The 24,011-nt window shown below is 48.6% G+C and overlaps 1 protein-coding gene across 4 annotated transcripts in view; it reads left to right on the plus strand.

Moving 5' to 3' along the window:
• Positions 1-15,624, plus strand: part of PODXL (podocalyxin like) — a 43,292-nt gene extending 27,668 nt beyond the window's left edge. The window contains exons 2-9 of one of the 4 annotated variants that reach the window (XM_085082067.1): positions 235-1,089; positions 3,225-3,391; positions 3,866-3,931; positions 8,430-8,586; positions 9,376-9,434; positions 9,525-9,689; positions 11,006-11,062; positions 12,121-15,624. In XM_085082067.1, coding sequence (XP_084938193.1) covers positions 235-1,089; positions 3,225-3,391; positions 3,866-3,931; positions 8,430-8,586; positions 9,376-9,434; positions 9,525-9,689; positions 11,006-11,062; positions 12,121-12,315 — 1,721 coding nt within the window. In that variant the 3' untranslated portion in view covers positions 12,316-15,624. The remainder of the gene's footprint in view (positions 1-234; positions 1,090-3,224; positions 3,392-3,865; positions 3,932-8,429; positions 8,587-9,375; positions 9,435-9,524; positions 9,690-11,005; positions 11,063-12,120) is intronic. The other 3 variants (XM_085082074.1, XM_085082079.1, XM_085082089.1) reach the window with 3 other exon arrangements.
• Positions 15,625-24,011: the final 8,387 nt, after the last annotated feature.

Below are 24,011 nucleotides of genomic sequence, written 5' to 3' on the forward strand. Positions count from 1 at the left end.
GACTATGTTTGGAGGTTCCTCAGGTTTCCTTGTCCTCCTCTGCTCTACTTTCTGCTGGACACAGTGACACCAGAATGTGGAATTTGGTATGAGTGTGGAGAGCACGAGGCAAACCCTGAGTGAGTGACTCGTGGTTTATGCCAGTGCTTATTTCTACAAATCACTGTTCTGAGGGGAAACCAAGGGCAATTTCCTTAGTTCAGAGTTCACTTTGGCATTTTTACTTTTCCCCAGGTGTCAGCTCTCAGGAGGATGCAGATACTAGAACCACAAGACCAACCACGACCACTGTGGCCACAGAAAGCACCGTGACGACCACCTCTGCAGCCACTACACAGACCTCACCAACCACCTCTACCACAACCACCACACCCGAAACCACCACCACGACCACGGAAAAAGCCACTCAGACCACTGTGACAACACCCACTGCTACTCAAAGCATCATCACAACTCAAAGCATCACCACAACTCAAAGCATCACCACAGCTGACCCAGGAAAGCCATCATCCCCTGCTGCGACGTCACCTGCCACCGTGCTAGAGACCATCCCCACAACATCTAGGAACACAGAGCCTGCCACCACCACCACCACAGCCCACACATCTGGGCAGGACAGCTCTTCACATAGCACTGGTAGCACCACAGCTGCCCCTGCTGCCAGCTCTACTTCCTCCCAGCAGCTGAGTGGTACTACAGCCAGTTTGGGGAGCTCAGGGAGCACCAGTGCTGCAAACCCTGTCCCCACTACTGGGAACAGCCCTCCTGGAGCTGCAGGGGCTGCTACCACATCCTCTCCCAAACAGCCTCAGGAAAATCAGCCTTTGGATCCTTCGCCCAACACCACTGTGAGCACCACAGTGACGAGGACTGACCCTCCCCAAAGCTCCAAGGACTGTGCTGTCTCTTCTCCCCCATGTTCCACCAAGCAGCCTCCTTCTTCTTCCAGTTCTCCAGCCCAGGGACCAACCCCTCCCATCACTCCTGGAAACACTTCTGTCACCTCTCCAGTTGTATCCCCGTCCCTCACCACATCTGGCAGCAAGGACAAGGTTTCAGAGGCAGCCACCACAGCAGCTCCTGGGGCAGGTAACAGAAGACAGGAACCTTGGTTTCTTGTCTGGGGAGGCCTTTTAGTGTTCTCTTCCTCTGGCTACCCTAAACACCTCCTGTCATTATGGGCTGTCACCACCTTGTCTCATTTTAGGACTTTCCAGCGTAGTTGTCTGTGTGACAAGCAGGTGTTTAGGTCACTGTTGTCCTCAGTGGAGGTCGAGTCAATGCAGTCAGTGAAGTTCAAGGAATGAATCAACTGGCAGAGAGCAGGCATTGGCTTTTGGATGGACCAAACGGTGCCTGAAGCACCATCAAGTGCAGTGACTCGATCTTCAGTGACGGCAAACGGGAGCAGCGGTGAGGGGTTGGGACTGACGAGGGAGAGCTGGGCAAAAACACTCTGACAGCCCCCAGAATGCTGCCCCTGGGAGATCCCTGCTGCAGCTGACAGCTTAGGGAAGGCTGTCTGGGCATGCACTGAAAATGAGCTTTAGATGACTAAGGAGATTTTGTGGCTAAACTCTGAGTTTACAACCCCTGAGGAGTCTGACTTTGGTAGGACATTCATCCATGCTGCAGGAGGGCTTTGGCTGCTGACTCCTGTCTAAGCAGCATTAGGAGTGTCCACGTGCTGTTTAGGACCTTGCTGAACACCATTAAAATGTTTTCTCTGACCTCTGGAGCTTTACAGAGTTGTGTTAAGTCCTGAGTTTCCCGGTGAGGCACAATTTAGCCTCCTAAACTGGCATTTTGTCTGGCAGCATTTACAGGGACATCATCACCCTGTGGGACTGTGAGGGCTCCAGGGAGCCTTCCAGACATGGCTGGGATTGTGGGTTCAGCTCACATCTGGCTCTGAATAAAAGCTGTGATGACACTGCAGCCCTTCGTTATCTTCCCCTGGAAAATGTTCTTTCATTATCTTCCCCTGAAGAATGTTGTTCCTGAGCCAATTTCCAGTTACCTGGAATACAGAAGCCACTCAAAAACCATCTCAACCCCCCCTCAGCCTCCCAGCTGTTGGCATCACTAAATGGGCCAAGGTTTTATTGTCAAGGCCATCTTCACTGCCTTCCCCCAAGTCATGCTTTCAGTGTGTGGGCAGGAATGAGGTGAAATGGGTATTTTCATGAAGGATGTTTCTTTTTCCTTTCTTTCCCCTCCTGCTCCACAGGACTGCTCTCCACTGAAGGATGATATATAAAATTATGTTAATTCAAATTTGGCCTCAAGCATTAAGCCTGAAGAGGTCTAAAAAACCCTTTATATTTAATAAAAAGCTGACAGAATGCATAAGAAACAGATGGCTTTGGAATTAATTCTCTCCTGGAGCCTTCAGAATGTGTCTGGGAGAGAAATATCCCTCATCTTTTCCGTGGAAGAGGCAGGAGCCTCAAAAGCAAACAGGCTGTGAACATCCTGTGGCATTTTAATTATCTTTGTCACCACTTAAGGATCAATTAGGAGCCCAGGGATGAAGATCCATGTCTTAAAAGGGATCTGGGGAGGCAGGAGGCTGCTGGGCTCCTTGCACAACTCCCATTGCACAAATAATTCTAAGATGCTACAGACCTTAACCAAGTCCAGGTAGCAGAGACACCTGCATGGGGCTGGTAGATTTGGGACTTGTGCCCTTCTGGAATATCAGGCAGGACACTCCAGGCTGTGTCCTGCAGAACCAGGCTATTTCTAAGCTTGTCACCCTGGAATTTTTCCATGGAGGTGCAGTCAGCTCCATGCAATGCCCAGTTAGGGCATTACATTCCCTCCTAACAGATCCTGCTAGCCAGGTCTGCCCCTGTTGAGGGATCTCCATGGAAGACACCTGAGATAAAGTGAAATGAGGGTCATCCCATGCTTCTAAATGATTACCCAGCTACCCACACACACAACAATCTAAGGGCTTTTGGTTCTTCTCTCCAGAAGACTCTGATGGGTTTCAGCAGCAGAAGATAGAATCAGTAGTTATATTCTTTCCATATCAAAGTTAATTAAAAAAATAAAATGAAAGAAGCAACCTAAAGCTTTTCCAGCCTTTGACACAATGAGCTTCGAGGCAGGGCTAAAATCTGATTTTCAGCAGATCACTAACAGAGCTGTGCCAGCTGTATCCTCTATCCTGTGTCAGTGTCTGTCTGCTTGTTCTTTGGTGCATATTGGGAACCCAGACCAGAGTACCCGGGATGCTGGATCTGCATCAGCCAAAACCACCAGTGCCTCCCAGAGCCCTGCCAGTGCCCAGCCAGCAGCCCCAGCCCCGGGGGACCAGACAGACCAGACAGAGAGCTACAATCCTGAGCTCCTCCCGCACAGCAACCTTTCTGTCCCAAACAAGGTAATGGCACCAGGATGGGAAGGTGGGCACTAGCAGAGGTGTTAATTTAGCTGCCATGCCATGAGCACGGGGAGTCTGAGGCTCTTCTCGCTGTTTCTGTGTCAGAGATCTGCCAGCAAAGTAATTCCAGGCTGTAGAATCACAGAACTGTTTGGGCTGGGAAGGACCTTTAGAGGTCATTTACTCCCATCCCTTTCTCCTGTAGCTTTCCAATGAAGAGACAGTGAGGCTGGGGGTGAAGGGGAGCATGTCTAGGGAAGGGTCTGGAGCAGCTGAGGGACCTGGGAAAGGGGCTCAGCCTGGAGCAAAGGGGATCAGGGGGACCTTGTGGCTCTGCACAACTGCTGACAGGAGGGGACAGCCAGGGGAATAAGGCTGTTCTCCCAGGGAACAAGGGATGAGCTGTTGAATCAGTGACCAACTGTCCTTCCAACCTTTGGCCACCACTGAAAGTTGCTTCTCTTGCCTTTTCAGTTAATCTGTGAACACGGGGTGGAACTCACCAGACCTACCATTCATCTGGAAGAAGCCAAAACCTGCGTAAGTACCACCTTTTTGATTTCTGTGGAGAATGAGCAGCTGTCAGAGGTTAGCTTTTAACCTGTGGCTCTCTGAGCATGGGAGAAAATGATCACAAATGAAAATATTTTCATCAAAGATGCAACCAGTGTAAAATGGTGAAGGCAAACCCACACACAGCAGTGTCACCAGTGGGGGAGGATGTGGCAGGAGGAGAAGAGTGTGGTCTTCTTCAAGTAGAAGGACCACCTGAGCCCACACAGATCTTACAGAAAGATAAACGGGAAATTTTAAAGGGCAAACTTTTCCCTATGCAAAAGCTAACAGGAAAGCTTTTTGCCTAAATTGAGGGGATGGAATTTTGCCCCAAACCCCCCTAATGTCTGGACACGGCTGCAGGTTCATGCTGGAAAAGCTTGTCATCAAATTTTGTATTGAATAAATGAAAATATTCCAAGCAGATTGACAAAATCCAATTTTGGACCCTAAAAGGATTTAGGACCATGCTGGTGTTTAAAGCTTCCCCTCTCCTCCTGGGCTCAGGGATGTTCCAGAGCTGCTGTCCTTCCTGTGGAGCTGTGCTGGGATGCTTTTTGGAAGCAGGGATGGTGAGGCTGGGAAGCACCAGCGAGCTGAGGGAGGGGCAGACACCACATCTTGGCATCATCCACCACTCCTCTGTGCCACTCTGAGCCCATGGAGCATTGGAGCTGGCGAGCCAGGGAGTCTCCAACCCCATTTCCCTCTGATTCCTCCGGGCATAATAAAGAGCCAGAGCATTGTTAGCACAAAATGCCATTTACACCCCAAAACAGCCCCAGAAAGGCTGCAGGGCTGCAAGGGTGCATCCTCCCATCCCATCACCCTCCTCAGCTGCCAAAGCACCTCCCACCCTTAACTTTCCACTCGTTGTATTCCTGAAAATTGCAGCCCATTCCATGCCTCCCCAGCCCAGCAGATAACGGAGAAATGGCACTATCTGGTTTCCCTGCTTTGTAGGCCCAGTAAACACGTCTGTAGCCAAATCCTGACAGCAAAGTGAAAAAATCCTTTGCGTTTCACAAGCCGTGGGAAAACAGGAAAGTGTGTGCTATAAGGAGAAGTGTTCCAGAAACAGCTCCAGTCCTGATCCGAGAACAAGCCAGAGTCGGGGTGGTATTGTACTGGAAATTCAGATCCAGATAGAAGCCAGGGAAGCATCAAGGAAAACATGGGGGACCAGTGGTGGGGGACATGTCCAGATCACACAGGGCAGGGGAGAGGACACTGCAGAGCCACCAACCCCATGCACAGCTGGGCTGGTGGGACAGCACCAGTGATGGGGGGACTCCAGCAAACAGCTGGGACTGAACCCAGGAACTGCAGACATTTCACCCCACCACGCCTCACTTTCTCCAGAAAAAAAGAACTCAAACTATAAATCCTAAAAAAATAAAAAGCCAAATATACAGTTGATACCACTTTGTGGGCTGTAGGTGTTTCACAGGCTGGTTGGTTCCCTGCAACTTTCCTCTTCAGGTGATGCTTTGAACCAGCGCTGAACAGTTTGGTCCATGTTCCCCCACCTTCTCCTTCTCTTCTCCTTCTCCTTCTCCTTCTCCTTCTCCTTCTCCTTCTCCTTCTCCTTCTCCTTCTCCTTCTCCTTCTCCTTCTCCTCCTTCTCCTTCCCCTTCTCCTTCTCCTTCTCCTTCCCCTTCTCCTTCTCCTTCTCCTTCTCCTTCTCCTTCTCCTTCTCCTTCTCTTTCTCCTTCTCCTTTTCTCCTTCTCCTTCTCCTTCCCCTTCTTCTGCCTTTAATTACAGCAGGATCTTAATGAGCTTTTTAATAAGGTTTATTAGCTTGATGCTTCATGTTGCATAGGATGATTTCTCTCAAGGCCTGGCTCACAAATATATTTTGAGTTTGGGTTGCCCCTGCCTTGGAAGGGATGGGTGGAGGATGGATGGATGGATGGATGGATGGATGGATGGATGGATGGATGGATGACTAGGGATGGATGGACAGCTGCTCTGCTCCTCATCCCAACCCCAAAATGAGTTAGGTGAAGCAAGAAGTGATGATGACAGAGGTGGCTGGTGTAGCCTGAGCTGTAGTTTGGCCACACAACCCTGTGTCCATCCCCCAGGGGTTCCTCCTCCATCATGTCCCCCACCAGGACACAGATGTGCCCAAGGAGCTCAGTCAGTGGATGAGCAGTCTGGGGAGCACCAGAACCCTCTGCAGTGGGGGATGCAAAAGCCACAGCAGGACCACTGGAACCCACTGGAATTGCTGTGTGACATCCACTGCTCTGGGGACACAGGACAGCCCCCAGAGCAAGCAGAGGGACACCCTCACCAAGCAGGGTCGTGCTCCCCTCTCAGCCCGTGCAGCTGGCTGGGGTGGTTTGTTGACTCAAGTGCTGTTACCTCATTCGGGGATGTTAGTTTTAGGTCCCTGCCAGTGTGGGAACCGGATCCAAGCTGCTCAGCAGCTCCTGTCAACTCCAGCCAAGGAATGCGAGAGGCTCCGACAGAGGAGGGGGAGCTGCCAGGGGCATCCCTGCCTGCCCGGCGGCCTCACCCTGCCCCTCTCCAACCCTGGAAAGGGCCAATTCCTCCATTTCACCCTCTGGAGGGCTTTAGGTGCTGCTCACCAGCTGGCAGTGAGGTGGTTTCAGCACTGGGTGGGGTTTTAGCCTTGCATCCCATTTCCCTCCCCACCCGAAAAAAGGTATTTTTCTCCCCCATGGGCTGGTAGGGGGAGAAGGAGGTTATTAAGGGCTGGGGGAAAGCAGAGCTGTGGCAAAACCTGGGCAAAGAGGATGCAGGGAGGCAGCAGGGGTTTCCCCTGCCTCTGCCGAGCAGAAAGTGCTGCACAGCCAGGGATTGGTAAATCACAGGACATTCCAAGCGTAGGAGCACAACCCAGCGTCCAGACGTGATAAAACCACCGCCACCAGCACGCTAAACCCCCTGTCCTGCTGGGAACCAGCTTTCCAGGGAATGCTGCCCTCGGGCTGCCCCGGCACAGGGCTGGGGGCAGATATCTCATCCAGCTCTTTTCCCAGGGATGGCAAAACCCCACAGAGGGGCCCAGGGGAAGTTTCTCCCGGTGCAAAGCGAAAGGACAGGGGAGGGACAGTGGCTGTTCCCAGGGACAGCCAGGGCCTCTCGATGCTGAGCTGACCCTCACACTGTACCCGGGGCCAGCCTTCCGCCCCGGCAAGTGCATCCTGTCTCCACTGCTGCTTCCCAAATATTTAGATAAGATGGGGTGAGATTAGGTGAGTCCCCGGGCTGGGCAGCTCCATCCTTGCGGTGCAGCAAGCAGGGTGCTGCTGGCTGTCGGTGGTGTTGGGATGGGAGGGGAAGGCTTGGGGTGATGGAGCAGGCAGGAGCAGAGCCTTTCCCAGCCAGGCACCTCGTTTCAGCATGGAACAAGGACTTTTACACGCAGAATTATCTGTACATGAGGGACTTGTGCACACAGGAGTTGTACATACAGCACCTTGCATATAGGACCTGTGAGAGCCAGGTCTGTGCACAGAATAATGGAATCATTTAGGTTGGAAAAGCCCTCTAAGATCATCGAGTCCAACCATTAACCCAGCACTGCCAAATCCACCACTAAACCACATCCCCAAATGCCACATCCACACATCAGGATCTGTGCCTGCAGGAGGGTGAGCTCCCAGCTGCTACAAAGCATCAATCAAAAAACCTCAGGAGCAACTCAGAGGGAGTGTGGGCTGCATCCACCCTTCTGCCATCTCTCCAGGGATGCTTCAGTTTGCCCAGAGAAGCTGTGGCTGCCCCACCCCTGGTGAGGTGGACAGGGCTTGGAGCAACCTGGTCGAGTAGGTGTCCCCACCCACAGCAGGGGGTGGAACTGGGTGATGTTTCTGGTCCCTTCTAATCCAAACCACTCAGATCCATTCTGTGACTCTATCCAAAAGCAAAACACTGTCTCTAGCTCTTCCCTGCAGAGCTGTGGGGAAGCTGCAGGCAGGACAGGGAGCTCTGCTGGTGAGGACAGAGGGTAGAAAGGCTGGAGATGCCTGTGGGGGAACTGTGGGGCTGCACAGCCCTGCCCTGCTCCCGCTGTGGCCCCCTGGCCTCCCCAGCCCCCCCGCCCTGCTTCTCTCAGGGATCTGCTATTCCTGGAACACTGAAAGCTGCGGCTCACAGATAAGGCTGGTGCAGGGCCCTGGTGAGGAACGGCAGCCAAGAGCTCGGCTTCTTGCAAAGAAACTACTTTTAAACTTTTCCTGTTCCCTGGGAGGGCCGGCGGCAGCCGGGCAGTGCGAAGGGATGAGGGAAGATCACAGAATCCATTTGGTTGCAAAAGACCTCTGAGGTCATCGAGTCCAACCTGTGACCCAACAGCACCTTGTCAGCCAGACCGTGTGCCATGTCCTGTCTTTTCTTGAAGGGGTCATTCTAAGAGGATGGGACATCCTGAATCCCTGGCGATGGGATGGGATGTTCCTGGGCAGTTCCTGGGTGGGGGAGCAGTGCTGACCCTCATTGTCACCGCAGGAGATGTGGAGGAATGAGAGCAATGATACCTCCTTCTTCGAGAGCTTCTGCTCGACGGCGCAGCACAAGTTTGATGCCAGCAGGGATGGCTGCACGGTGAAGCTGACAGCCTGCAAGCCTCTCTCCCGTGAATGGGCTGTGCAGGTGGTCCTGCACCGTGAGTATGATCCCAGCCTCCTGCTGGGGTGGGACAGGGTGGCACTGGGGACCCTGGGCTGGAGCGTTAGCAGAGCCCTCAGGTCTACCAGAGCTTGGCCAAGGGGTTCTGTTCCTGCAGCTGCCCCATCCCAGTGGTTTGGGAGAGGCACAACAGTCCCAAAAATGGGCTTTGCACCCCAAGGAATGCACAGATCTCTCTGCCATGTTGAGTCAAGGCAGGGACCAGTGTCCAGGAGGAAAAATTCCTCCCAGGTGCTTAAAACTGAGTGCCCAGTTCAAATACTTCCCCAAAGACCACAGAGAGGAGCTTCTTACCTATGTCACAGCCCTGTTGAGAAACTCAGCTCAGCCTGGGGGTGCCCAAACATTGCTTTAGGACTGGGGTGCTGGGGAGATGGAAACATCCTGTTGCCCCAGTGTTAGGGGGAGGAAGGCCTGAGCTCCATCCTGCTCTTACTCATCATCAGAGCAGGGGTTGGGTGGGTGGTCCAGACTCCATACCCCACCACAGGGAAGGCAGTGGGGCTAATCCTTGAGGAGCCAGCTACAGCCCCTCACTGGGGTCACTGGTGAATCACCCACTGGACATGGATGGTGGGGTCTGAGGCTCTGGGGTTGTCCCCCTTCCTAAAGAGATCCTGGCTCCTTGTCTGGCAGTGAAGCACCTACAAGGGTTAAGTTCATCCTCCTCCTCCAGAAAGAGAGTCACCCCACTGACCAGGGATGGTGGCACAAGCTGCCCCCTCTCACCCACCTTGTGCTCACTGAAGCCTCTTTCTTCCCCCAGTTCCCTTGGACTCTGAGGAAGTCCTCAAGCACCTCAAGGAGAATGACAAGTTAGAGGAGGTAAGTGGTCCCTGGTCATGGCACAGCTGCCCTGTGGATGTCCCCCAAGGGTGGGTGGCACAGGAGCCTGACCTGTCCCTTCTGTGGCAGCTTGGCATCATCAACATCACCTCTGACAAAATGGTGGAGGACATGACCATCAACGATGAGTTCAGCACCCCCCTGATCATCACCATCATCACCCTGGCCGTGTCCCTGCTGCTCATCGCGGCCATCTACGGCTGCTACCAGCGCTTCTCCCACAAGAAAGACCAGGTAAGGTGGCAGAGGGGTGGGACAGGTATCCTGAGACCTTTTCCATCCCAGAGGTATCTTCAGGAGATGAGGATTATCAATGTTCCTGCCTCTGCTGGTGGAGACATCCTGGTTTGCCCAGTGGGCACCACCCCGGGTTATAATTTTGGCAAGAAAGGCTTTCTCAATGCAAAACCCCATTCCAAAAACCAGCTACGCCCCTCAAAAAGTTTTTTGAAATACTTTTACGAGTAGTGGAGCTGGGTTGGGTGCCCAGAATCATCCCCAGGGGTGCCAGGGAGCCCAAAGCTGTGTGAAGGGAAGGAGGAGGGTGTCAGCAGGACACCACAGGGCTCAGGCTTTGCAAGAGCTGGGGCAGGGCCAACTTTCAGAGCAGGAGCAGCAGGATTTAAGGAAGAACCAAAACAGAAAGAGAAAATAATGTGATTTTTATCTCAGGAAGCAATTCTGGGTGATTTTAGTGCAGCATCCACCTGCAAGGACTGGCCATTCCCACGCCCTGGGGCACTGAGGTTTGCAGTAGTCCCAGCTGCTCTTCCTGAGGATTTGGCTCTGGGACAGACAGAAACAGAAAGAGAAAATAATTTTGAAATCAGATTATACAATCAGGATAAACCACCCTCCTGATGGAGAAGCAAACTTACTTCAAATCATTTTCCCCTGGACCAGCTCCTCCTTCCTCAGCGATCCCAATCTCTGCCCCATGGGAAAAGGAGGGATAAAGCTTTAAATATTTACAGTGCAAGGTAGGTGAACACAGGAGGGAGGGAAGAGCAAACCAATACCAATGTTAGGCTTATTTGGACTTACCAGGCTTGATTTTTGGGGAAGAAATAGGGGAAGATGCAAGACCTCAATAAATATTTGACCTGCGCTGTTGTCCCCCTAGAGCTTATGGGATTTCATCATCCCTTGGATGAAATCTTCCTAGTTGGGGTGAAAAACATCCCAGTAGGGACAGAGAACAGCATAACACACCCCATGTTGTTCAGAAAACAGGTAGAAATAAGATATTTTTAGCGATGTCCCTAAAATAACCTGGTGCAGAGGAACAGGTACCAGTCCCAGTTGTATGTTCCAGAGGTGAATTCCCACCAGGCACAGGGTAAAGTAGCAAAACCAACGCAAGGGATATCAGTTCTGAAAATCAAGCACATCTCTCCTTCCTGGCTTTGTTTTCGGGTGGTTTCTTTTGTTCTCCTTCTGCTTCATTTCCAAAAATGACTTGAAAGTTTTTTTTTTTTTATTTTTTTTTTCCCTCCAACCCTCCCCACCCCCCACCTCCCTCCCTGTTGTTTTATCTTGGAAATACCCAGAACATCCACCCTGATGTCCCCGGGTTTGATGATGGACATGTGGCCCTGATCTTTAATGTGAGTTCCACCACAGGGATCGGAGGGCGGGCGCAGCATCCGTAACACCCCCAGCTCTCACCTCTGGTGCTTGGTAGGGCCCAGGAGCTTTTAACAGGACTAAAGCCCAGCTTTAAAGCCCCTTTCCCCTCTCTGCATGGCTGGAGGGTGCCTTGCCATGGTGGGAGAGCAGCAATTCCCACAGGGAAGCAGCCCAGGGGTGTCCTCTGCTTTTGGGCATCCCACAAGTGACAAAGGGGATCCCCAGCAGTGCCTTTGCAGCTCCTCTGCTAGCGCCAAGTTTTGCTTCTCCATCCCTTTCCTTCTCCATGGATTCCCTCCCACGCCTGTCTCCTGACATTTACTAGGAGCACTGTGATAGAGCAAGCTGTAAATCCAGGCAGATTTTAACAGGACTCCCCAAAAAGGGCTGAGAAAGGAGTGCAGTTCCATCCTAGGGAAGGATGGGGATGAAGGACTCCAGGTGGATGCAAAATTCCGATGGGCTGGAGTTCTGCTGAGGGATGAAGGGTTGAGTTGAGCCTGAAGCACATCACAGCAAAGGATCAGGGTGACAAAATGCCTGAATCCATCTTTCCCTGCCTGCTTTCCATTGAGAGTTCCAGAATGAGGAGGGATGATGCTCAAGAGCTGGCAGGTGGGAGCTGCCCCTGAGTAGAGGAGACGAATAAAGCAACTAGAAAAGCCAGGGGTGAGGAGAAATGGGAGGGGAAGAGCAGATTTGAGATAGGGAGGCAGGAGTTGGGATGCAGCGATGCTCAACCACTTCCAAAGGTCCTGAGTAGAACAAACTGAAGCTGGCAGCTTTTCCTGGATGTTTTCCAGATGTTTCTGGCTGCTCTTTCTTCCTTCCCATCATTAGCAGAGTCTTCCTCTTGCCAGCTCCATGCTATCCCCTTGCTGCCCCCTGCCTCAACCTCACCACGAAAGTCTCTATATGTAGTTACCTAAATCCATACAGGGCAGCTGTCACATCTGGCTGGGAGGTGACAGCCCTGAGGTGACACAGCATGGCCAGGGTGTTTTTCAGTGGGGTTTATGATTTTCTTTCCTCATAGCAGCGCCTGACCGAGGAGATGCAGACCATGGAGAATGGCTACCATGACAACCCCACGCTGGAGGTGATGGAAACCTCCTCTGAAATGCAGGAGAAGAAGGTGAACCTCAACGGGGAGCTGGGGGACAGCTGGATCGTTCCTCTGGACACCCTCATGAAGGAGGACCTGGAGGAGGAGGAGGACACGCATTTATAGGATGCAGAACTCGAGCAAGTGAAAAACGACCGCCCCCAAAAATCCCCCATAAACCCTACACACACAGCTCCAAAATAAGGCAAAATTCCCCCCAAAAATGAGAAAATCCCTTAATGAACTAATCACGGCCCCTTGTGCTGCCACATGGTGTGCAGGATGGAAGAGGAAAGGACATGGAAAGACACCTCTGGGGCACATCAACACAAGCCACTTTGGTGGCCACATCTGGACAAGCATCCTCCACCCCCCCATCCACCTCCCACGCCAGACCTGACCAGCCATGGGCAAACAGGGTGGCTTTGCTCCTGAAGAGCTGCTGATGTCTCCTCCAAGCATGTCCCCTCCCATCCCACATCCAACCACGCCAACTGCATCCTCCAGCTACGGAGTGACTCAAAAATCAAGAGAAATAAAATAAATAGGATGGGAGATGGAGCACATCTGACAGCAAAGCAGCACCTGGCAATTACAGCTTGAAAAATCCTCTGGCCCACGCTGTTTAGTCATCACCCTGCCCTCCCTGACACCCAGGTATTGAGTGGAAAACAGCCTGTTCCTTTTTAATCTGGTTTCCATCCTCTCCTCAGAGCTAAAACGCACAAGAGGCCCTCGTTGTGCCATAGGCAAATGGATGCATCCAGACCCAGCAGGATGGGAAGGATGCAGCAGTGCCAAGTGATGCTCAGCCCTGCAGTCAAGGGCTGTGGAACAGATCCTGCAACCAGGTGGAGACCAAGAAAGGTGCAGCAGCTTCTTGCTTTGAAAGGATGAAGTAGAGGGAGAGGAAACGGAGCAATTCCTTGAGTTCATCCCTCTTAGGAAGGGTTTGGAGACCAAGAATGGTGCCTGGCACTAGTCCAGGTGTGATTTTGGGGGTTTTGTGGTGCAGAAGCCCAGCTCTGGTGCTGCATTTCCCTATAGAATGCCTTCCAGGAATTATACAGCAGCACCTCACAGCCCTCATCCATCCTCCACGAGACTGTGGGACACATGCACCATGACAGTTTGTGACTTTTGAGGGCACATTTTTTCCTGTGTGAGCAGCAGAAGAGGTAAAAGAGCAGCAGAACATGAGCCAAGGGAGCCTGGTGGCATTCAGGGTTTTCCACCAGTACAACCCTTGGTGTTTCCTGCCCTCGAGGTTCAAAAGCTCAGTCCATGCTCTCAATCTCTTCTTCACAAGCCACTAAAATAACACAGAACTGCAAAGCAACTTCAGCTCAGCAGCGAAACTGGGAATGAACTTTGTCCTGCAGCCCTTGGTTTGTCATGCAGGTCTTCCTCTGCTGAAGTCTTTAGAGGGGAGAAGAAAAGGCTGGACTGAGGCCATTTCTCGATTTTGACTCCCTACCACAGCTCCTAAATGGCTCTAAAAGGTTGGGGAGAGCTTCATGCCTTTGCTCTGGTGAAGCAGCTCAGCCCTGGCAGAGGCAGGGATCAGAGCAGGAGGACCAGAAGGTCACCTGGGTGAATTCCTCTGCCAACATGAGGATGGTGCTTGGCCCAAGCCAGAGGAGCTGCAGATAAGAGCAATGCCCAAACACAGCCCTGTTCCTCTGCTTGCCATAAACCAAGGCACAACAGGAGATTCCTTTGGGCTCTGATTGGGATCTGCTCCCACTGCTGCCCTGAATGAGGGGAAAAGCAGAGCCAAGTGATGGGAAGCTTGGAGAAACCCTGGTGGAGTTGGGAGTACTCAGGAAGGAGAGGATTGGGGTGGTTTGCTCAGCCCCAGGACAGACACTGGCAGAAGATAGAAGTGGCTCTTCCCCTTCTCTCCTGCACCAAAGGGCAGAGTCTGAAGTGTTCAAACCTTTCTATTTTTGTATGTAAATATTACTGCTATTCATTAGCAATGTATTCCGCACACTTCACTTACCTGTGCACTGCACTATGGGGAAGTAATTTGGGAGGGGAGGGGAAATAATAAATAAAATAAAAATAATTAAAAAAAATTAAAATTATTAAAAATAAAAAAAGAAAGAAAGAAAGAAAAAGCTAAAGGCCAGCCTGGTAGGGGATTAAAATTTGACACAAAGCAGGAAAACACCTCTTGTCCAGGTAACTCTGTGCCACGGCTTTGCCCCTGTTCTAGCAGCATCAAGTTCAGCTCTTTAACATGGCCAGAGGCTCAGAGAACTTGCCTCAGCATCCACAATCGCTCTCGTGAGGATTTTGGCCTCCAAGCTACCCTGAGAGGCAAGCAGAGGGTTCCCAACCTCATATTTCTGTCGTTCCCAGAAAATAAACACAGTGCAAACACAGGGCAGCAGCGATGCTGTGGCCACAGGGGCTGGAGCTGCCACGAGGACATCCCTGGCAGGGCATCTCCAGGCAGTTGGGCTTTGGCATGTGCCTAAAAATTCCCCCTTCCCAGCAAAGAGATGCCAAAGTGCTTTAATAAGTCAGGTCCAAAGACTTTCCAAGAGAACCCTACAGAGGCTTGAGATTAAGTAACCTTAAATCTTTCCGAGCAGAGACCAGTGAAGATATTGACTGCTCAGCAAGTGCTTATAGTGATTTATATTTGAATAGGAATTGTACATTTATTTATTTTTCCAGACGCCATATTTTTAAACCACTAATATTTTATAGTAGATTTTCCTTCCCCTATTTAAAAGAACTATTTCCACAGGAAAAGAAAACAGTACTTTTTTTTTTTTTAATGTTGAGAACATTCTTTTTTGGAAAAAAAAAATCAGGTAGGAAATGCAGCAATGAGCATCTTTGGCCTTAACCCTTCCCTTTGTAGACTGTAGCCATAATTGTTAGACCAAAAATAGTAAATAAAAAAAAAGATTTACCAAGGCATTTCCTCCTTCCCTGCGCTCCTCTTCTCTCCCCCAAAACAGCTTTAACATCTCCCCCACGTTGTACAAAGAGATTCTTGCTCTTACCTTTCGGCGAGAGCTTCGCAAGCAGCTCAGATGTCCTTGCAAGAGACTTTTCTATTTTCAATTCACGAGGAAATGTGTAAATACTTTAGGAGCATTTTATCTCCCGCTCACAGTGCCATGACCCAGCTGATGAGGTTGATACTGTGACTGTTGCCTACAGAAGACACACAGAGGTCATAATCCATGAGGGACTGGAGAAGGAAAACCTAATTCCCCAGGTGGTTACCTGTTGAACCTTGCACATATAGTAGAGCTCTTAAATACTGTGTGTAGCATCTCTCACGGGGACAGGAGTCTGATTTACACTGGAATTTACTGAGGAACTGGATTGTAAGAGATTATTCTTGCATTTTCCTACAAATATATTTTGAAAGCATCATGTATTTCTGTCAATAAACATTCTTACGTAAAAGACTCGTTTCTTTGGCTGAGTGAGGAGGGGTGGGCAGGGCAGAGCTTGTGCTCCAGGGCCACAGCTTTATGCTCTGGAGATGCTCCATGGGAAAACACTGGACCAACTGGAACAAAACCAACCCAGACCTTCAAGGTAGCCAGATGTGGAAGAGCTTGTATTTTTTCCCAGGTAGAAGGAAGTATTACAGTGGTGGAAAACCTCTTTAATTTAAAAACCAGAGGGCTCAGAGGGGTGGGAAGCTGGGGTGATGCAAGGGTATTCCCACCATAGCCAAAGCACTTGTTTGAGCTCTCGGTGTCTTCATGCTGACAAGGGAAAGGCAGCTCACCCTATTTCTGCATTTCACCCTGATTTCTGCATTCCACCCTGATTTCTGCATTTCACCCTAACTCACTTCTGGCCTGCAGTCCCTCCTCACACTCAGGTCAGGCTGTGGAGGAGGGAATCAAACCTCACACCCATAAAGCAGGAGAAGCATCACCCAAGGGCAGCAGAGGGTCAACAGCAGCGTGGGCAGTTCAGCAGCTCCGTTTGCCTTCAGAGTGCCCAAAATAAAACATTTTGTTCCAGGTTAAGTTTCTGCTTATGTAAAGAGAGAGAAAAAAAAAGGAATTTGGTTGAAGTGAAATATTAAAAAATCAGCAGTTTGCAGCAGCCTATGTTGTAACTCTGTGTTCCTCCCCAGTAGAAGTTCCTGTGAATGTTGGGAACATGCTGGATTTATGGGATACTGACTGAGCTCATCAGTGATGTCAGGAAACAGGGCCAGACATAATGCACCACTGGTTTCACAATTTCTCCGCCACTAAAAGACCTTCACAGGCATTTATCTACTCTCCGAAACAATGTGAGAACAAACAGACCTTAAATCAACACCCTTGCTAGCATATACATTTTTATTAAGAAAAAAATGAACAAAATACATTCTCTCCTTATGTACATTACATACAACATAACTACATTTGTAGATATTCCTCGTATCACTCATTCATTTATGTACAGCATGGGGCTCACACACCAACCCAGAAATCATCAAAGATGATTTATGCCAAGGAAGAAAATTAACACTCCAGGCTGAACAAAGATCATCCATAAAGAAAAGGGTGGGATGGGGAATCACCAGAGTCCAGGGAAGACGCCTGTAACCACCAAGGGATTAACACAGGAGCAGTCAATATTCAACTTGCCCATTAAAACACTTGAGCAGTTCACAGCTTTCATCACCCCACGGATGCTCCTCTGCAGCCCAGGGCTGTCCACACCCCTCAGCTCAGCTCTCCCATGCTCAGGTGTCCCAGACAACAACTGCAGGACAGACACCAAAGGGAACCCAGAGGGACACCAGAGCCTGCACGATTGCTGTGGAGATGCAAACACTTCAAGCTGGGTGCCAACACAGAACAAAGAGGCCAAATTGTGAACAGGGAGTTGACACTCACACTTCCAGCACTACGGAGGGAGAACCAGCTTTTGGGGGCCACACTGGGGTGCAGAGGACAAGATAATGAACACTGAAGGTCCAGACAAACAAACCATCACACACTACAGTGATACCATCAGAGCAGAGGCAACAGCTCAACAAACAGCTCAAAAACCCACCCCAAACAGGTGATGGCATCCACTGATGTTTGATCCCAACCTACCCAGGTCCTGTCTACGCCACCAACACCCTTAAGAGGGGCAACTGCAGCAATTTCAAAGGGCAAACATTTAACAAGGCTCAATACTCCCAAAATGAGACACACTGCATCTCAGCATCTGAATGCACAACATGTGCAACACCAGCAGCCCACAAGGACGGGAATGTCACCTCCAATTAACTGCAAATGAGCCCACAGACTTTAAATTTCTGTCCCTCAGCAAAGTGGTCTGCATGGTTCGGGGCCTCCAAGACTCAAGACTCCCATGAGCACATTTGTTTTTATAATTAAGGTCTTTTCTCTGGCTCACAGTCTCCCCAGCACCCCCTCATTTCCTGCTGTGGAGGAGGGAGTGCTGGAAGACACAGCAGAAAATACAGCTTTAGTAAGTGGTAACAGCTAATAACGAGGGGTTTGTTTTCCTTTCCACTACCCCACACAGCAGCTTCTGAAGTGAAAAGTGTTTTGCACATCAAAACATCAACAGGAGGGATAGGAATGGGGAGGGAGGGATGAAGGCAATATTCACCCTGCACTGCTAGTTGGAATTCCTGATGACCACAGCAGACAGGAGGGGAAAACAAGTCAGCAGCACAATAGTTCTCAATTTTCCCCATTTAAGGGCTGAGTTTTTGTGAAAACCTCAAAAAAAAAAAAATCACTTTATAGCCTTAATGTGGCTTTTTAATGAACAGACCCTGTTCACACACCGCAGCACTTCTCTATTTAGTGAAACACTGAGTACTTGATTGAATCCCTTGGTTACTAAGTCAGGATATTTAAAGCATATTTTCCCATCACTGGGGAGAAAAACCTCTCCATTGCTATTTGGGATGTGGAGATGACTGCAACCACTGGAGCCACGGCTGTGGTCTAGCTTCCCCACCATCATATTAATTAAAAAGCACCTAATCTCCTTTAATCAAAATGGCAGCTTTCATCAGGAAGCTCAAAACATTTTTAACAATCCCTTAAGGCAGCCAGACCTGATCCAAAAGCCAGTGGTGCTGCACCACCTCCAGTCTGTTTGAGAAGGGCTAAGCCCAAATGGCTTCCTTGACATTGCTATGGAGATACTGAAATTTGTATTATTCCCTCTGGTGTCTTTGGGGTGGAGAGGGGCCAAAGCTCGAGGTGAAGATCCAGGACTAGAAGACCCTGATATTGCCTAAGTTCTCTCTAAAAGAGCCAGAGAATCCAGCTCACACTGTAAAATCAGCTCTGAACAGCAAAACTACTTGTTAGAAGAGCTCTTCAAAGCCCTTCCACAAAGACAGACCACATCTTACACACCTACTCACATCAGCCATCCCTGTATTACCCCAAGACTATTTCTCTTCTAATTCCCTCTGCCCTGGTACACTGCAGAAACAAACACTCCAATACCAGTGAAAGTTTTGGGATGATGAAAGCAGGTGCAAGAAGCAACAACAACTTAAGGGTTGGTACCATCATCTTTTTCTTCTGTTGAGCAACTTCCACACTCTTGGGGCCACACAGAATAAACCCTGAGATGGGAGGGAAGGAGTATCACAGCGCTGAATGTGTGGCCATGGAAGAGCACAAGTAAATAAGTGTGTGCTGCAGTGGGAAATCATCTCCCACGCTTCCCTGTCCTTACCCGGGATGAGAAACAGCCCTGGAAAGAACAATTTAAATCAAAAGGATCCTTCCTGACGCTTTCAGAGGCAGCAGGAAGAGTTTTGCAAAGGAAGCAACTGGAGTATGATGTGGAGAAACTGATGCCTCAATAATCACTACGCAGCTCTACCCTTTAACTCTTCTGGAGGTATCCGTTTAACTCAGGGAAGTCCAAAGGCATTTTAATAGCAGTGAACAGCCACACAGGAAAAGAAAATCAGAATAAATGGGGGAATAAACAAGGGGTGCTTTGACCATCACACCTGCTAGTGGTAAGACTTTCCTTTCAAATTAGTAGCAAACCCAAAAATCTAACCTGATAGAGCCAGTTCTGAGCTGTTCACTCACATCCCTGCTCCCAGGAATGAACTGCGATGCCACGCTGGAGCTGAACAGTCGACTGAGCTCTGACAGTACTCACACTCTCCAGGTCATCAGTAAAAGCTGTGCTGACTTACAGCAAACAGCTGGAAGCCAAGGAACCGTGGAGCTGTGTCTGCACCAAGTATAAATTAAGATTTCAGGGTACCAAGGTGATGCACTGACAGCAGCTCTGTTGGAAGCAGAGCACTGAATTTGGGTCACAGCAATATCTGGAGTTCATCCCTATCAAACTGAGTCCACGAAAACAAAGCAGACAGCAGCACTGTGTTATCCATTAGGAGCTGTGTTTGGGGAAGATGCTGCCCTGCAGAGCTCCACACCTAAGCCCTACAGCTGGAATGATACACAACTCACGCAGTAATCAGCATCCTCCTCAGAGGTTTATGGGTATAACCAAAGCACACGTGGATAATCCCAAACTCCAGCCAGCTCTGTAACCTCTGCCAGGAATGCCAAAGGGATACCTGCTGGCATCCCCCGTGAGGCTCTCCTGTGGGACTCTCCAGCAGCAATAAGCAGGTCATTAACTGGATTCCTCTCCAAAACCACGTTTGGATCCATTGCCTACAGACAAAAGCATCTGGAGTCAATTTATCCAAGCGCTGAGCCATGGACTCTTATCCTGGTTCCAGTACAGTAAACCTACTTTTTCCACTCCAACTTTTCATTATAATAGAAGCTTTCAGTGGAAGAGGGATTTTGCCTATAAGCCATTACCACAACTTGAATAATCTCCAGTATAACCTTTTCCATTATAGGATATAAGGTCTCCCATTCCCACAGGCATTTAGATACACTAACAAGCTTCTGACAGCACATTTACATTTCAACAGTATTTACAGCTTATATACTACTAGCAATCTATATCAAGAACAAGTCATATAGTTGTTCTTAAACTCTCCTTTCACAAAATAAGACCCATCTCCAAATTAACACATGTACTTATTAAAATAGGCCAAGCTCAGCGTTTCTATAATCTTCCCCTAAATCAAAACACCAATAATTTTAATTTTTTAACTGGGTCCACCTCTGTTTCTGTAATAAGTACAGCTATAAAACAACACAAGCACTTCCAGAGACATACATGAACTGCTTTTACTGTCAGGACTTCACTTGACAATAGCCAAACATTCCTTAACTCTGAGCCAACTAATAAGCTAAAATTCAAAGCATACACGGGGACTCAAGGTTTCACAAGACATTTTTCCACTTTTAAAAACAAAGGGACCGAATGGAAACATTATCTAATAATTTTTGCCATGTTACCCAGAAGTGGCACAGCATTACATCAGCAGAATTACTGTCTGTACAGAGATGGAGGTTGTACAGAGGTTATTCAAACCAAAAGTTCACTCAACAATCTCTGCAAAAGTATTTATTTCTCGATTCTGAAATGCAGGAGGCAGCAAGAGAGCTAACAGTATTTGTGTTACAGGTACCTAGCACCCTCCTGCATTTGAAACAAGCAGCATTAATGTTCATCTTTCTCACAGTAAGAGCAGCAAACAAGTCTGAAGTGTTCCTCAGGACCCTGCTCTGAATCCATCCCTCACCAGGGCAGGCTGGCACAGCAGGGCCACATCAGCACACCACTTTGGGACAAAGAAAACTCCCTTCGAAAAATCTGCACACATCAGGAAAATGGCTCAGCAAACAGCTGTTCCACAAAGCCCTATGGAAAACACTCTTCCAGAGTCATTACTCAGCTTTGGAAGGAGTTTCTTCTGGAAGAAGAAATAGCTAATGGAGCCCTGGATACTCGTGGCTGCCAATTGAAGACACACATGGATGAGCTGTGGCAATCCCTGGCCGCCAGCCCCACACCTCTGCCACCCTCCTGCAAATAGGTGGGTCCAGTTCATTTGCTTACTGACCCCTCAATCTTTAAACTGTAATCACTCAATCATTAATTTTTCAGGCTGGGTAATTATAATCAATGACCAAAAAGTTTCAGCAATTTCATTTAACTGTATCGCTCCAGGACAATTCACAAAGGGAAGCTTTTCTTTGCTCTTTAGGAAAATTTCTAATTTCACTCTCATTGCCACTGCCCCAGGCAATGACTTAGAAAAGCTTTTCCAGTTGGGTGTTCCCAGACTGATTTTCCAAAATAAGAGTAAGATTTGGCTAACTGAAGTTCTGGTAGGAAGCTCCAGCTTGATCCCTGAGCCAGCCCTGTAGCTGTGTACACCCAGAGCTATCCCAGGCAAACCAAAACCAAATTCCAGAGGTTTATTTACACAACTGGGTATGACTACCTTAACTACCCATGCAAGATGCCATCCAGGGAAAGGGCAAATCCAACTTTTCCAAGACACAATTCTCCTTCCTCATTATACTCAAAGGAAGAGATTATAAGAATAAACACATCACAAATACCTTTAAAACAGCCAGAAGATAAAAACTGCAATTAATTTCAATGAACATTTTGTATCATCCTTCAGGCCTTCCCAGGATCAATACTAACTAATGGGATCTTCAAAATAAAAAGGCAGAAAGGTGGCTAAAGGTGGCTGTAATCTCATTTAACAACATGTAACAAAGTCCTTCTGCCACATGACAACATTTTGGGTCACACTGCAAGAGCAGAATGTGCTTGGAGAAGTCATTCTGGGAGAACTCTAAACAAGTTCTGTCTTGTGACTACTATGAAGGGTTGTGTAAGACAAACATTTAAAAACTCGCTTAATTCTACCTAATCCCAGTGACCAAAAAACCTAATTCTGAAGGGCTTTATTTCTCTAAGAGAATGTGTCACTTGACAGAAACAATATGAAGAATAATTTCTTTTTTTCCAAGGAGATGATCTACTGAAAGATATTGTAAGGGTCAGTGTCAATGAAGAACCAAACACAGAGATTTCAAGGGATATTTTTAAAAAAGCTAAACCAAGACTGAAGTCTGGATGTCTGTATCAAATCTACCCCACCCTGACCTTCTCTAGCTTTAAAAGACATACCAGAACCTTGTAACTTTGGCTTTGAAGACCCCAATCATGATGAATGAGTCCCTCTCTGACAAGGAACAATGCTTTCCTTCGCAATACCTTATTTACAAGTTAACACAGAATTTACAGATAAAACTACTCACTGTAGTGCAAAGATTATGTGGTGTCAAGTTCACACACAAAGTCACCTTATAATCTAAAGTAAAGGCAAATAGAGTAAGTTTGTCTTGTCTAAGCTAAAGAGCAGCCTCAGACACAGCCTGCAAGCAACAATGGTGAGGTTCAAAGACTTCTCACGCACAGCTTGGATATTTATAACCTCGCATGCACTGGGCTGTGAAACATTTTCAGGTGGCTGTTTTCAGATCCAGTGGGTTTCTTTTCTGTTTGTATTTCGGGCTTTCTGTAATGAGCACATTAATGCTTTCCTGGAATATCACCAGTGTCTTTAAAGATCAGCATGCAATGAAATTCAAACTGCCTGTGTCACTGCCTGACAACTGGCTGACTTTGAAAGGAAATTTATACTTCAGTGCTCCGAATTTTGGATTAGATTTTAAAGCAGGTAGCATAGCATACACCAATGCAAAGAAATCATTTGACTCCTAGCCTTAAGGACACAGATGAAGGAAAGACCCTTGGCAAAGCCACAAGAAACCTTCCCTTTGGATTAACCTCTCTGGCCACATGGTGCCTCTGCTGCTCAACAAATACTGCCGAGCTGAGCAAAGTTTCTGCTGGTTAATCAGCAGCTGTAATCCATGAACTGTGCTGGTGCGAGAGGCATCGATCTGCTCGGGACAAAGGCAGGTCAATATTTGATCATCCTCAAGTGCTCTCGTTAGCTGGGACTGTCAGTCCTGCAGAAGCAACGTTCCCCTCGCTCAGACAAATCATTGATTTGCACAATGCTACAAAACACAGAGCTGAGGTTGCCGGGCTCTGTGTGCACCCCCGGCGCAGAGGACAATGAGTTTGGATCGAATTCCTGTCAGACAAATCAGACCTGACATGATGCACTGCTCACCAGCAACACCACTCACAGCTCTGGGTGTTCCTAAACTTCTGTCTGGAAGCCAGGGCTCTTCCACCAAGGTGTATCTTTTGGGTTTTTTAGTTATCCAACGTGGACACACAACAGTTTATGAAGAGCTTAGTTAATAAGAGAACTGTCACAAAGAGCTTTTAATCATCTGACTGAAGCTGAGGATACACAAGCAACGAGATCAAGTGATAAAGGAGCACAGCAGCACTAAATTTAAGTACTAGATGGTTGCAGAATTTTGGCTGGTTGCATTAAAAGTGCTCAGTTCAATCTCAATGGAAGCAGTACCTGGAAAATTCCCCTTGTATCTATAATTGAACTGTATAAACTCAGTGTTAGTGAACAAAGCCTCAGCACAGGTAGCACACCACAAAGCCCAGCAGTGATATAAAACTTTCCATGTCAATGGGAAAAAACCTGCCATGTTCCAAAGAAACGATTTCATCAGATTTCATTTCCCACACCGAATGGATTCTTCCCCAGACAACTGATTTGCCATCCACTGAAGTGTACAATGTCTGAACAGTCTCAAGTGACAGGTTAAAAACACTTCATTTGTAGAGTCCTCCCCGAAGACAAGCCTGGCCTCTGACATACTGTTCCCTTTTAAGTGATTAAACACTAGTATGAGGGTATTTTAATTTATTTCTAATGTACCAGGACTACAAAAGTCGCACAAAGAACATGATAAAGAGGCAATACAATCAAAGCAAGCAGACACTCAAGC

This window comes from Lichenostomus cassidix, chromosome 1Aa, assembly GCF_008360975.1.
Source record: "Lichenostomus cassidix isolate B80296 chromosome 1Aa, HeHo_3.0, whole genome shotgun sequence".
In the NCBI taxonomy this organism is placed as follows: domain Eukaryota; kingdom Metazoa; phylum Chordata; class Aves; order Passeriformes; family Meliphagidae; genus Lichenostomus; species Lichenostomus cassidix.